This window comes from Rhinatrema bivittatum, chromosome 3 (genome assembly GCF_901001135.1).
Source record: "Rhinatrema bivittatum chromosome 3, aRhiBiv1.1, whole genome shotgun sequence".
Taxonomy (NCBI): Eukaryota; Metazoa; Chordata; class Amphibia; order Gymnophiona; family Rhinatrematidae; genus Rhinatrema; species Rhinatrema bivittatum.
This window is the reverse complement of record NC_042617.1, coordinates 16488855-16502649: the sequence shown is the minus strand read 5'-3', so window position 1 is coordinate 16502649 and position 13795 is coordinate 16488855. Positions and strand designations below refer to the sequence as shown.

Sequence of the window (13795 nt, the reverse complement as noted above, 5' to 3'; positions counted from 1 at the left end):
CTTCTCATCTCATTTCATGTTTACGCTGTTGGGTTTTTCTGTACAAAATCAGAGATGTAATGTCGCAAATTTGCAATTTGTATTCTGGATTTTGTCATGTGACTTTCGCTGGTTTTCACGCGTTTTTACTATGTGTCCACCCATTTAAACGCCAGAGCAGAGTGTTTCCTTCTGGCACATCGCAGTGAGGTGTACAACCCCCTTGGACTGTAAGTTCATTCTTTAGCCTTTATTTTCTGGCCTTTTTTTATCATTCTCACGGACCTTGCGGCAACAATGTTGTCACATAATTTGTCTTTATTCTCAGTTTGTTTGTAGACCAGCTTGGTCCATTCCTTAACCATTGTGGAATTACATTATTTACCTCTTTGCCTGCACAGTATCGGGTGAGTCCTAATGTACACGTAGCCTGTGTTAGCATTATAATTTTTTTTTCTTTTGGTATCCAGGCTTTGTATAACCTTCCACATTTACAATTTGTTTTTAGAGATGAGGTGAAATAATAGAGGTAAAAGCGCTGCATATACAGTAATGTCGCTAAATCATTGATTTGAATACCTCCACCACCATCCCGAAATCTGCGGTCTTGTTAGCCATCTCAGTAGGCCTTCTATTGATTTTTTCACTACTACAAATCCAGCCGCTCCACGGCTTTTTATTTTTCTTGTTTTTCGACTGAGTCGAGAATGCTGCCATCACTACTCTCCATCCTTTTGGGCTAAGTTGGCTAAGCCTTTCGTTTCACCGCCCCCCCTTTTATTTCCTCTTCATTTTTTTACTCTCTTCATAGGAATCTTTGACCCCCGTCGCGATGTTTTCAGCAAATTTGAGCTCTGAGCCATGAACCAACTGCAGTCATATGAGATTAACAGCCCGAGTTCTCCTTAGTCACCTCATAAGGTATTTCTACTCCTACATTTTCTTTTTCCTGACCGGCTTGTCATCCGCGATGGCATTTACACATTTTGGCCCCTTAAAGCCATTCTTTAAAACACTCTCCTCTAAATTTTGGTGATATCCCGGCGCAAATGTATGTCTTAGTCTGGTTTGTCTATTTGTTCTAGCTGGATTCAGCGGGTTTCCCAACAGTTTAAATCACCTGATTTACTCAAAATATATGTAAGTGTCCTCGAATCCTGTAATTAATTCTCTACACATCAATAATAATTTATCCTGGCCCCCACCCCCCACCCCCTGCCCCCTCCCCCTTTCCATATCCCTGTCCTTTCCCTTCCCTCCCCCCTCCCCCCTCTCCCCCCAACCTTTTCCTCTCCCCCTTGTCCCCCCTCTTTTTTTTTCCCTTTCTACACTTTGGGGTAGATTTTTAAAAACGGCGCGTTCGTGTACTTTTGTTCGCGCTCCAGGCGCAAACAAAAGTACGCTGGATTTTAGTAGATACGCACGTAGCTGCGCATATCTTCTAAAATCCAGGATCGGCGCGCGCAAGGCTGCCAATTTTGGGCAGCCGGCGCGCGCCGAGCCGCGCAGCCTGCCTCCATTCCCTCCAAGGCCGCTCCGAAATCGGAGCGGCCTCGGAGGGAACTCTCTTTCGCCCTCCCCTCCCTTCCTCTACCTAACCCACCCCCCCGGCCCTATCTAAACCCCCCCCTACCTTTGTCCATGGATTTACGCCTCCCGGAGGGAGACGTAAATCCACGCGCACCAGCGGGCCGCTGGCGCGCCGAGACACAACCCGGGGGCGGTTCCGGAGGGCGCGGCCACGCCCCCAGACTGAAACCACGCCCCTGGGCCCGCCCCCGAAACGCCGTGTCCCGCCCCCAAAACGCTGCGTTGATCGGCCCCACCCCGACACGCCCCCGACACGCCCCCGACAAAAAACCCCAGGACTTACGCGAGTCCCGGGGCTCTGCGCGCGCCGGCAGGCCTATGGAAAATAGGCGCGCCGGCACGCAAGGCCCTGCTCGCGTAAATCCGGGCGTAAATCCGGTCCCCCTGACGCAGCTGGAAGCGAAACACGGCTGTGTCAGTGCCCTGCCATACTTACAATTTTGTATACCATACTTGAAATATCATGCACACTATTTAGTGTGCAAATAAATAATTGCTTGGTTGTTATATTGTTATTGTCCAGTACATTGTATGCCGAACATGTTTTGTTGTGATTTTCCCTATATGTGTGTGCTGTTTACTCCGCTTTCTCTCTGTATAGGTAAGAACTTAACATGTTTGTTTAATTGAGTAAAGCGTCTTAATATATAACATTTGGAGACCACAGCCAAAGTCAGCCAGAAGGCCTCTGTCAGTTAGAAGAAGATGCCCCCTTAGCAGTTATAACTGCAGCCTCTCCCCGGGAGCGAGTATAGAGCAAACTGGCTTTTATTAGTATTTGGATTATCTTTCCAAAGCTGATCATAATCTAAAATGGCATTCAACCCCTGCCATGCACTGTCTTTATTTTATATATTGTTTTGTTGGTTTGTTTACATCCAGATTATTCCTGTTTTTGCTTTTTATTGTGGTGTTTGTGTTGATGCCATTGCTACTGATGTATTTTGTTATATACCACTTTGGTTGAATATGTTTATTTCAGAAAGGCAATTTAGAAATGATTAAATTAAATTTCAAAGCTCATTGCAATATAAAAGTGCATCCAGAACATACTAGACAGTCTAGCCAGCAACTCATCCAGCCAAGAATTTAGTGTGCATTATTTTATAATCGTTAGGAAAAGCTACTTCAGTCATGGAGTACTGAGTTATAATTTAGATTCTCCTGGTGATGCCCTTGAGTCATATTCAAAATAAGGCAGGGATCGATTCCAAGGAGCAATCAAGGAAAACAAGACTGCCCCACAAAATATCCAACTTCATCTCTGCCTTTCTGGATCACCATAGCTATGATCCAAGAGTCAGCCATTCACTGCAGGGCATAGGTAGAGCAGCATTGCCATTTCACCCTGTTGCCAGAATACAAATGCAAGTGTAATTCAAAAACCATTTAAACATTTGACCTTAGCCAGCTGGTTGTTGGCATTAAAATGTTGCTCCCCAGAAGGCTTGTGACATTTCTCAATACTGGAGTCACTGGGTTTCAGCACATGCTGCTATTTTCAATGGATTGCAGGTTTAAGAGAGAAAATAAAGCAACAATATCTTTTTCTGACCCATTCATTCATTCCTATGGTTTGAATGCACAGTTATTGCAGGGAAAATTACTTTTACATTATACTGTGCACTTACAACGCAGTCTCCAGCATCAAATAGAATTGCACAGCAAGCGTGTAACTGTCCATGGTGCTGATCTCAATTGATCATTACAGAAGTTGCAAGGGACAAAGCTCAGTATATCTTTCAAAAATATATTGCACAATTTTATATATATAAATGGATGTAAACACAGCAAAGCTTTAACACAAACAGTAGGTTTCATAATTCCATATTTCATACTTAGCAGCACAAAGATTTTGTAAGCGCAGGAGCTGGTAGGCATGTGGTGTATACATGAAGACGAGAGTCTCAGATTGCCGCACCATAGTGAAAGATTCCATCTCAATTGCTATAGATTTTCTGTCCAAAGATTTTCCCTAAATATGAAATAGCCACCTCTGATGCAACCTAGTCAAAATGCAAAGCTTCGCGGATGTGCAGGTAAATCTGATCCAGACACTAAAAGATGAATTTTCAAAGGAGTTACGCATCTAAATGTAACATAATGTCATAACAATTTTCAATAGAATACCACAATGCAAATCCTCCGTCATAAATTATTTATGAATAAATTTTTTTGTATGTTTAACTACTTATTGACCTTCTGGATCCCAAACTCTGGATAAACAATTTAAACAACCTTCTCAATCGATTCAAAAATGATATATGTACAATTTTCAAGTCATTTACCCATGTTAAGTGCACTTAATGTGGGTAAAACCTATGGACAAGTCAATGGCCTGTATTATAGCAATTTTCAAAAGCCCACTTACATGGGTAAAGTGCATTTACACATGTGAAACCCAGTTTTAAGCTTGTTAATGCTTTTGAAAATCAGGCTCTATTCTGAAAGAAGGTATTTTTTTTTTTATATTTTGTGTGGTTATGTATGTTATGTGGTAACCCACTGAGGTTTGCAGATCAGTGGGAAACATTATGTTACCATCAGTTTGGTAACTTGAATCATCTCACTCTACCTAATGAGAACCTTAAAAGGGGCCTATAATATTGAAAGATTGTATTGCTTCCATATGACCAATTCATAAGCGAAAATGGTGGGAAACAACATTTGTTTTTATTATTTTCAAGAGGTGTACTTTTTCTAGACGGCCAATCCACAATCTGATTTTAATGATCTAATAAAGTCAGGGTAACTAAGTAGCTGAAAAGACAGGAACAACCCTCACCTTTTAACCCCCAAATTAAAAAGGAGCCTGATGCTAGAAAATTTCTGGGGAGAAGTACAATCGAAAAATCATCTCTTCTCGACTCAATGCGACACAAAAATGATTAGGATTGAATCCAATTGACTCTCCCAACACCTGCCCCCTTTCTAAGGGAGAGCATTCAGGGGCTTGCATTCAATACTAAATGAATTCACTGGCTCCCAGTTCAGTTTAGAATTAAATTTGAATTCGCTATGATAATATGTAAGTCATTAATTTATGAAAGCCCTCCTTAGATCTGTACAATTTTATGCATTTATAATCCGGCTTGAACTTTAATATTGTCTCAGGATAGTCTGTAGGAGTCCATTTTACAAAGACTCGCAAGTGTGCGTTCTTGGTGGCTGGAACTCTGTCCCTGAATGTTTATACACCTCCACCCTAGATGGTCTTTCAGAAAGTAGTTAAAGGCAGGCCTTAGAGTCTGGGGATTCAATTTTAATTCACATTTTCTCTTGGGTTATGACCGAGTGGCTTAAGAGTTGATTGCTCTGTTTAGTCTTATTTTTACATCTTTTATTTTTATTGTGCATACCTTTGGTTATATCGTTTATTTTATTATGAGTGTTTCTAATGTGACTCGCCTTGAACTGTGAAAAGGTGAGAGAGAAATTATTTTAAATAACTAGCAAAGTGCCTCTATGAACCAATATGTCATAACCAAAAAACCTTTTCTGGCCTGAGACTCTCAACTACATAAAAGGGATTTACATGCAGGAAAATCCCAGAACGGGCAATTTGACAAGGTCTTTTCCTGCACACAAAGTCCCTCTGCATGAAGAGTTATGTGCTGGTGGGAGAACTTTGAATCAATCCCACAGTGACTTATAATAATTTGCAATGGGAAATTGCTTTTTCATCAGAGTGCACATCTCAGTGAGTTGGCATCAGTCAGTTTTGCCGTTTTCACAGCTATACTACTCCAGAAGCAATGTCTTTCGGGAATGAGGTACCCTAAATATTGCTTTATAAATCACCCTTTATAGGTAGTTTAGGTATGAAGCAGTGCTCCAGGCCACTAAAGATGGGCAGCTGCAGTTCTGTTTTTAACTTATTGTTAGCTTTATTTTAAGTTCAGCTTCCATTCCAAAGCATTCTGGCTCTTGAAGCTTGTCTTTTTCTGTTGTGAAAATAGGACCAAAGGTTCCCTCTCCCCCCACACAGAATGCCTTGAAGTGTGAGCTTAAGAAAGCTGGCTTGAAGCATCCTCTCCATAGTGCCCCGGATGCTGGGGTCTCTGGTGGCATGCTACACTCTGTAACAAAAACAGTCCACATTACCCAGAAACCAAAGATTAGCATAGCAGGGCTACTAGGGGATTATTCCGATTTTGTGTATGTGGTCCATCTGCCCCTGTAGCCCTTCCAGGGACTTGATTTCCAGCTAGGAGTTTTGTGGGCCTGTTTAATCAGCCTGACAAAAGCTCTGTAGAACCAGCACACAGCAATTTCCTGTTACTTAACATAGCTGTTTAATACCATAAATCCTGATTTCTCTCTAGAAATGTTCAGATTGCCTCAGACTGACAGCTGAGCACAGATCCTACCCTCATTTTTATAATGGATGTATTGAATTTGACCAATGAACACTTTCTGCAGTTTTAACAGACAAGCCATTTTTTGCCCTGTATCTGACTTGTAATTTGTTCACTGTGTAATATTTGGGCAACGCAAGCTCTTGCTTATTAACGGAAAGAAGACGTGCAACAAATCTTCCCGGGCTGATGGCGTTATATGAAGAGGCTGTGCTCCTCTGGAAACCTGTGCAGCTAAGTAATATCAAACTCTTTGTTTCTGGATTCAGGAGGATTCTTGACTTCAACACCTAGGAGGAACTAGCAAGATGCTCCTGATTAAAGTGCCATGTCACATCAGTTTTCTGGGTTGTCTTTAGGAGTCTTCATTAAAAGTGCACCTGGAAGTAGCAGCCTAAAGGCTGCTGCCGAGGGTGCCTCCACTGCTCAGGCTGTTGGCCGGGAATGTCTGAGGCTTCTTGTTGCTGTCCCGTTGGCTGTACACATGTTCCAGTCTCCAACGTTCCCACCACTTCTGAAACTCAGCCTGAACCTAAGGAGAAAAACAAGGCAATCTCAAGCAAGTAACGCTAGCAAAACATAGAGAGAGGAAAATATATCGAGATGAACAAGAGGGAGCACCTCAGACAGGGAATAGGCAAGTTGAGTTCTAATCCATGTGGCTAGTACTGCTTTCCTAAGAATGGGAATCAAAGAGATTCTGTTGTTTGGATGGAACAAGAAGTGAAGGTATGAGTTTCCTCTTCATGTAAGAAAGTATTCAGAAATATTGGTTAAGAAAGTATTTTTTCATTCAAGGTACACATAGTATAGCTGAGATTAAAACCAACTTGGCCAGGTTTCTGGAGCACAGGCAGGCATGGGTATCAGCCCTTTTTACTTCTGGAAGGGAGCAGCAAGGAATGGACTTCCCAATTTGGATTTGCTGGATGACCCGCAATGGCTACTGTTGGGGACCGGACTTTGGGCTTTATGGACCTCTGGTCTGACCCAGCATGGCACTTCTTATGTTCTATTTAATACAGTCACTATAGGAAATACTTGTAGTGTATTCTGTGATCCAACACCTACTTTTGTCAGGTTAAATATATTGGAGAAGCCTCAGCCCTAATGCCAGTGGCAGTGCAGGATGCTGAAGCTTAGATAGATTCTCTGCTGGATTTCGGATATACTGAGGCCCTAAGAGGAGAAGCTTGCATTGTGTAGGTTGGGCAACCATTACAGGTGGAGATAAAGGAGAAGGGATCCCTACTAGCCCTCCATCAGCTGTGGGTCACAAATTACAATTTGACTAGGAGTCTTCCAACATCCAGGGTGCCCCTTCAAAGATTTCCAACCAAAATCAAGCTTCTTTCCCTCGCTTCCACCCCACTCAGCAGCATCCCCTTCTCTCTCTCTTATCCCTACCTATTATCCCCACTCTCTCTCTCTTTCCCCTACCCAGTAGCATCTCCTTTTCTCTCTCCCCCTCCCACTTTTCTTTCTCTCCCACTGCCCAACAGCATCCTCTTCTTCATCTCCCAATTCTTCAACATGCCCCCCCTCTCCCTCTTCCTGCCCAGCAGCATCCTCTCACATTTTTTTCCCACCCCACTAATACACAAACAAAAATGTTACGGTTACAGTGTGTTTTATAGGAAACATATTTAAATGTGCCCCAGCAGGTTCTGTTTCATTTTGTTCTTGGTTTTATGATAGTCTGAACTCTACACATCCTTCCGCAATGCATACCGTGTCCAGCTTACTTTTTCTTGTTTGGTTTTCTGTTATTTAATTGTTGTGATCTATACTGTTGTAACCAATGCTGTTTAATGTTTATATTTCACCTGTATGTTTTTAATGATGTTATGAATGTAAAACCTGGAAACTGCCTAGAAATATGGATAAGCTGTATACAAATATTTAATAAATAAAAAGACCATATGGCCTGTCTAGTCTGCCCATCCACACCAACTGCCCAGTTCTACAATCACTAGTATTCCCTCAGAGATCCCTTATGCTTGTCCCATTTCTTGAATTCAGATACTGTCCTTGACTCCATGGAGGCTGTTCCATGTATCCCCCACCCTTTTTGTAAACAAATGTTTTCTTAGATTACTGTCACCTACTTGCTTTCACCCTCAATCAATGACCCTTCATTCCAGAGCCTCCTTTCTGTTGAAAGAGGCTCACCTCCTGTGCATACATACCTTGGAGATATTTACATGTCCCTATCATATCTCCTCTATCTTGCCATTCCTTTAGGGTATACATGTTTAGATCTATAAGTCTGCCCTTACTAGAGATGTGCATTCGTTTATCATGAATGGATAAACGCCAAAAGTCCCTGGTGGTCCAGTGGCAGTCCAGGAGCGATCTCCTGCACTCGGGCCATCGGCTGCCAGTATTCAAAATGGCGCCAATAGCCTTTGCCCTTACTATGTCACAGGGACTACCGGTGCCATTGTTAGACCCCTGTCACATGGTAGGAGCTCAAGATGGTGCCGGCCGTCCATTGCTCCTACCATATGACAGGGGCTGACCAATGGTACCGGTAGCCCCTGTGACATTATAAGGACAAAGGGCCATTGGCGCCATTTTGATTCGTAGCAGGCCTGACAGCCCAACGGCATGGAGGGAGAGATCAATCGTGGGACCCCGCTGGACCACCAGGGCTTTTAGTAAGTCTTGGGGAGGGATCGGGATGGTGGGGGGGGGGGGGGGGGTTGTAAGAAAGTAAAATTGAAGGGATGGGGTGTTTTTTCTGATTCAGGTTTTTTTTTTAATTTGTTTTTCCGGGTTCGGTTCGGGTACCAGCTTCGTTTTTGGCGAAAAACGATCCATGGAAAAACGGGTTTCCCCACGAAGCGCCAAACTGAAACCCGACCCGAGCCAGAACAACGAAGCTCATCCTTAGTCCTTATATGTTTTATGATGAAGATTGTTGACCTTTTAGGAACTGCCTTCTGGACTGACACTATTTGGTATATCCTTTTGAAAGTGTAGTCCCTCCAGCATTGTACCCAGTACTCCAAATGAGGTTTCACCAGAAACTTTTACAGAGACAATATTACCTCTACGTTTTGCTGACCTTTCCTCTCCTTATGCACCCACAGATTTTTCTGGCTTTTACTGATGCCTTATCCACCTGTTTGGCCAACTTCAGATCGCTAGCTATAATTACCCCCAGATCCTGCTCTTATTTCAAGCATAGAATTTAACCTCCTATAGGGGCGGATTTTAAAAGCCCTGCTTGCGTAAATCCGCCTGGATTTACGCGAGCAGGGCCTTGCACGCCGGCGCGCCTATTTTCCATAGGCCTGCCGGCGCACGCAGAGCCCCGGGACTCACGTAAGTCCCGGGGTTTTTTGTCGGGGGCGTGTCGGGGGCGGGGCCGATCGACGCGGCGTTTTGGGGGCGGGACACGGCATTTCGGGGGCGGGCCTGGGGGCGTGGCCGCGCCCTCCGTAACCGCCCCCGGGTTGCGTCTCGGCGCGCTAGCGGCCCGCTGGCACGCGGGGATTTACTTCTCCCTCCGGGAGGCGTAAATCCCCGGACAAAGGTAGTGTTGGGTTTAGATAGGGCCGGGGGGGTGGGTTAGATAGAGGACGGGAGGGGAAGGTGAGGGGAGGGCGAAAGCGAGTTCCCTCCGAGGCCGCTCCGATTTCGGAGCGGCCTTGGAGGGAACGGAGGCAGGCTGTGCGGCTTGGTGCGCGCCGGCTGCACAAAATCGGCAGCCTTGCGCGCGCCGATCCTGGATTTTAGCGGCTACGCGCGTATCTACTAAAATCCAGCGTACTTTTGTTTGCGACTGGTGCGCCAACAAAAGTACGCGAACGCGCATTTTTTGTAAATCTACCCCATACTGTACTGCTCCTATGGGTTTCTGTAGCCCAAATGCTTGACTTTGATTAAAAAGGAGGAAAAAATAAGCAGGATTTGAACCTTGCTTCCATGATGCTCAACCTGCTGATCTAACCACTTAGCTCCTCCTCTGTCTCACTTAACTAACCTCGCTCCCTCCCCAAGCAACATCTCCTCCTCTCTCTTCCCCCCACCTCAGCATCAACCTTTCTTTCCTCCTCCTTGCCCAGCATCATCCATTCTTTTTCTCTCTCCTTTTCTTCAAGCAAGCTTCAATTATATACAAAGATATCCTCTTTCTTTCTACAAGTGGAGGCCCTGGGCGTATAGTACAGTACTCCCTCTTGCACTGGCAGCCTATGACTAACAGTTACAGCTTTACTTGCTCAAGTGCACGGAATTTTGATATTGCGTATCGGTGGTTGTGAAGCATTTTGGGATCCAAAAATTTGAAAGTCAGTATACCAAAAATAAAAAACGCAATGCATTATGATACTGTGGTATACAAGAAGGGACATTCACTCAAACATTGAAGTCTTAGAAAAATATCTTGCAAAAATGTATTTGCTGTCACCACTAGTGAATAAAAATAATCGAATCCTATTTTTTAAAAAGCTGCTGAGAAGTCCTGTGCATCCCAATAGCGCTGAACTAATCCCATCTACTCTCCAGCATATAATAATCATCTTCATTACAATATGCAGGACCCCCATTCTCTCTGTTTTGCACTTGCAAAGTTACGCCCCTGAAATAACATTTGGAATAGGGTGGAGGAAGTGCACAAAGCATGCTCCTGGCATGATGTCGGGAGATCTAAAGGCAAGAAGCCCAAAACCCGCCAACACTTCAATCGACTTACTGCCTTATCTGAATATTCTCTCAAACACTTATGCAACCCTGCTCCATAGCAAGCAATGGTGAAAATACAGCAGCAAGACGCATACATAAAAAAGTTCATATTAGAACAGAACCACCGAGAAACAACTGCAGCGTTGAAAGGCAGATATTATCAAAACCCTTGTGTGTCAGTCCATGGGTGGAACAGAGGGTGTGAATGGTTCCTCTTCCCATAGCTTTTCAATTTATTTTTTTCAGCCATGCAGAATATTTTTTCCTCATCCTATATACCTCTGAAATAGCCCCTTTTTACAGCAGTTGCTTGTCAGCAAAAAAAAAAAAAAAACCATTTCCTGAAACATCCACTTTTTGGGGCACAAAAAGAATGGGTGAAGATGTGAAATGGACCAGCACTGGAAATAGACCCCGGGGGTCGGGATTTGAAAGTGTTGCATTTTACTTTACAGCAGTATTTGCAGCCTCTTGCCAACCATATTATAGGCAAGAAAACAAAAAGCAACTCCAAACACGAGAGGGTTAATAGAGTATGAGAAGGAATAAGCTCTGTGGAACTCATCCCTTGGCTGAATAGCAGCTTATTGTATAAGAGGCAGTGATGAGGAAAGAGAGGCAGGTTGATGAGAGAACCTCAGCTGCCTTCTCTACCAGTGAGAACCGCATGAGCTGGACTGCTGCTAGAGCAGCTAAAGATTAGACAGGGAGATGCTCGAAGCATTTTTTTGTCAGCAAAACTCATCATCTGCAGCAAGCGCTTTGATCACCGAGAAACTAATTTTGTCTGTTCCCTGGTCCTTATCTTCCTGTGGTGTGTGGCAGACATCTCTGATCATGTTCCTTGATTGCGGTCTGTGGGAGGCAGGAAGAAAGAGACTTAGTGGGGACTAGCCAGCACTAAAGGCTACCCCGGCTACAATGCCACTAAACATTTTCACTCAGCAAAACTATTTCTGATCTGGGAGTGCCAACGATGAAGTTGTAAATTACAGAAGCATTGTCAGTAAGACAGTGCGGCAGCGGGGGACGGCCCCTCGTTTCCTGCTGTAGCCCCCCTGCCCTCCCACACAATGTGCAAGGAACGGGAGTGGAGCGGGTAAGCCTGGACCAGGCAGAGCACAGAACAGAGCAATGAACAGCCACTGACTCACTAATCCTGTCATTCAGGGATGGGGGGGAGGGTGAACCAACAGCAGACACTGCTGAACAGAGAAGAGCTACTCTGCTCCATAATGTGGTTTCTCCCCCCAACCGTCTGTAAAGAACAGGACAAGTGTGGAAGAAGCTGGACAGCAGAACATATTTCTAATTTGTGATCAATTATTCTATATTTGCTGATGGTGTGTGTTCTGCATGTGTGACTATGGTGAGATATTTTGCTGGCGTGAAGATTCTGTGTAGCGTTCTCTAGTAGTCCACCTTGAATTGTTTCCCAATAAAAGATATATTGGTATTTTAGGGCCCAGTGGTATATTTGCAGTGTATCTTGTCATATAGGGTTGTTGCTAATTGAGTTCTGGGAGTTAGTGCTGTTTTGAGACAGCAGGTTTACTATATAGGTTCTGAGTAACTTTTCTGCAGGCTGTTGTCTGATAACAGAGGGAGTTTGTGTCACTATTGTTGAAGTGACAACATAATTTGAATCTATTTCCTATGGCAGTGTTTTCAATTTGTGTGCCTTCAGACCTGATCGGGAGTCCCAAAGAAGTCACCACTGCCTAATACTCATATACAGACCAGCAACTGTGATAGCTCTTAAACATGGAGGAACTCCTTTCTGAGGACCTTTGTGATCCTGCGTGCCGCCTCTTCCCAGCTACAGCATGAGCTATGGTAATTATTGGGCAGCATTCAGGGCCCTGTTTTGCAAATACATTGCACACAGCACCTAAAACCTTCTTCCTGAGTTCCTCCTTTGAGGAGCACTGAGAGGAGAGGATCACCTTGCTGGTGGCTGAAAGGAATCAGTAAGTTTTTGCTTGGGACATTGTCTTTTCTAAAAGTATTGGGGCAAAGTTAACTATTTTGGAATATTATTTAGTGTGTTTGTGCTTTTAATAGTAAGACAGCGAATAAACAGAAGTTAGACTGTTTGTATTTTTAAAAAGTCAGTAAGGCAGCTAGTAAGCAGTAGTTAGTGTGTTTATTTTTAATAGTCTATAAGGCAGCTAGTAAGCAGAAGTTAGAATGTTTGTATATTAAAAAGAAAAAAAAGAAAACGTAGCCAAAAGCTAGAAATAAGCTAGGAGCAATGTATACCTAAGTAAAATGGTTGAAAAGTTCAGTTCAGTTGGAAAGGTGTTGAGGTAGTGTGATTTGGTCTGATTAGGTACCAACATTTGTTAATCAAGCGAGCAATGAGTCACTCTGGCTGACTAACTGAAGTTAGACTGTTTGTATTTCCCAACCCATCTACCCCTCGCCCACCCACCCCTAGCTCATCCTTTAATTTATAGGCAGGTGCCACTTAAAAAAAACAAAAAACAATACCTTATTGAGAGTTTGATCATTCCCCTGTAGGCCACTACTACACATATTGGGGCGGATTTTAAGAGCCCTGCTCGCCTAAATCCGCCCAAATCCGGGCGGATTTAGGCGAGCAGGGCCTTGCGCGCCGGTGCGCCTATGTTCAATAGGCCTACCGGCGCGCGCAGACCCCGGGACTCGCGTAAGTCCCGGGGTTTGGCGAGGGGGGCGGGCCCGAGCCGCGCGGCGTTTAGGGGGCGTGTTGGCAGCGTTTTGGGGGCGGGCCCGTGGGCATGGTTACGGCCCGGGGCGGTCCGGGGGCGTGGCCGCGCCCTCCGGACCCACCCCCAGGTCGCGTCCCAGCGCGCTGGCAGCCCGCTGGCGCGCGGGGATTTACGCCTCCCTCTGGGAGGCGTAAATCCCCCGACAAAGGTAAGGAGGGGGTTTAGACAGGGCCGGGCGGGTGGGTTAGGTAGAGGAAGGGAGGGGAAGGTGAGGGGAGGGCGTTAGAGGATTCCCTCCGAGGCCGCTCCGATTTCGGAGCGGCCTCGGAGGGAACGGGGGTAGGCTGCGTGGCTCGGCGCGCGCCGGCTATACAGAATCGATAGCCTTGCGCGCGCCGATCCAGGATTTTAGAGGATACGCGCGGATACGCGCGTATCTACTAAAATCCCGCGTACTTTTGCTTGCACCTGATGCGCCAGCAA

The 13795-nt window shown here is 44.9% G+C and overlaps 1 protein-coding gene across 1 annotated transcript in view; it reads right to left on the bottom strand.

The window, feature by feature from the left end:
* Nucleotides 1-2466: 2466 nt before the first annotated feature.
* The window catches only part of GLP1R (glucagon like peptide 1 receptor), a 328220-nt gene continuing 316891 nt past the window's right edge, over nt 2467-13795 (bottom strand). The window contains exon 13 of the mRNA XM_029592923.1: nt 2467-6459. Coding sequence (XP_029448783.1) covers nt 6322-6459 — 138 coding nt within the window. The 3' untranslated portion in view covers nt 2467-6321. The remainder of the gene's footprint in view (nt 6460-13795) is intronic.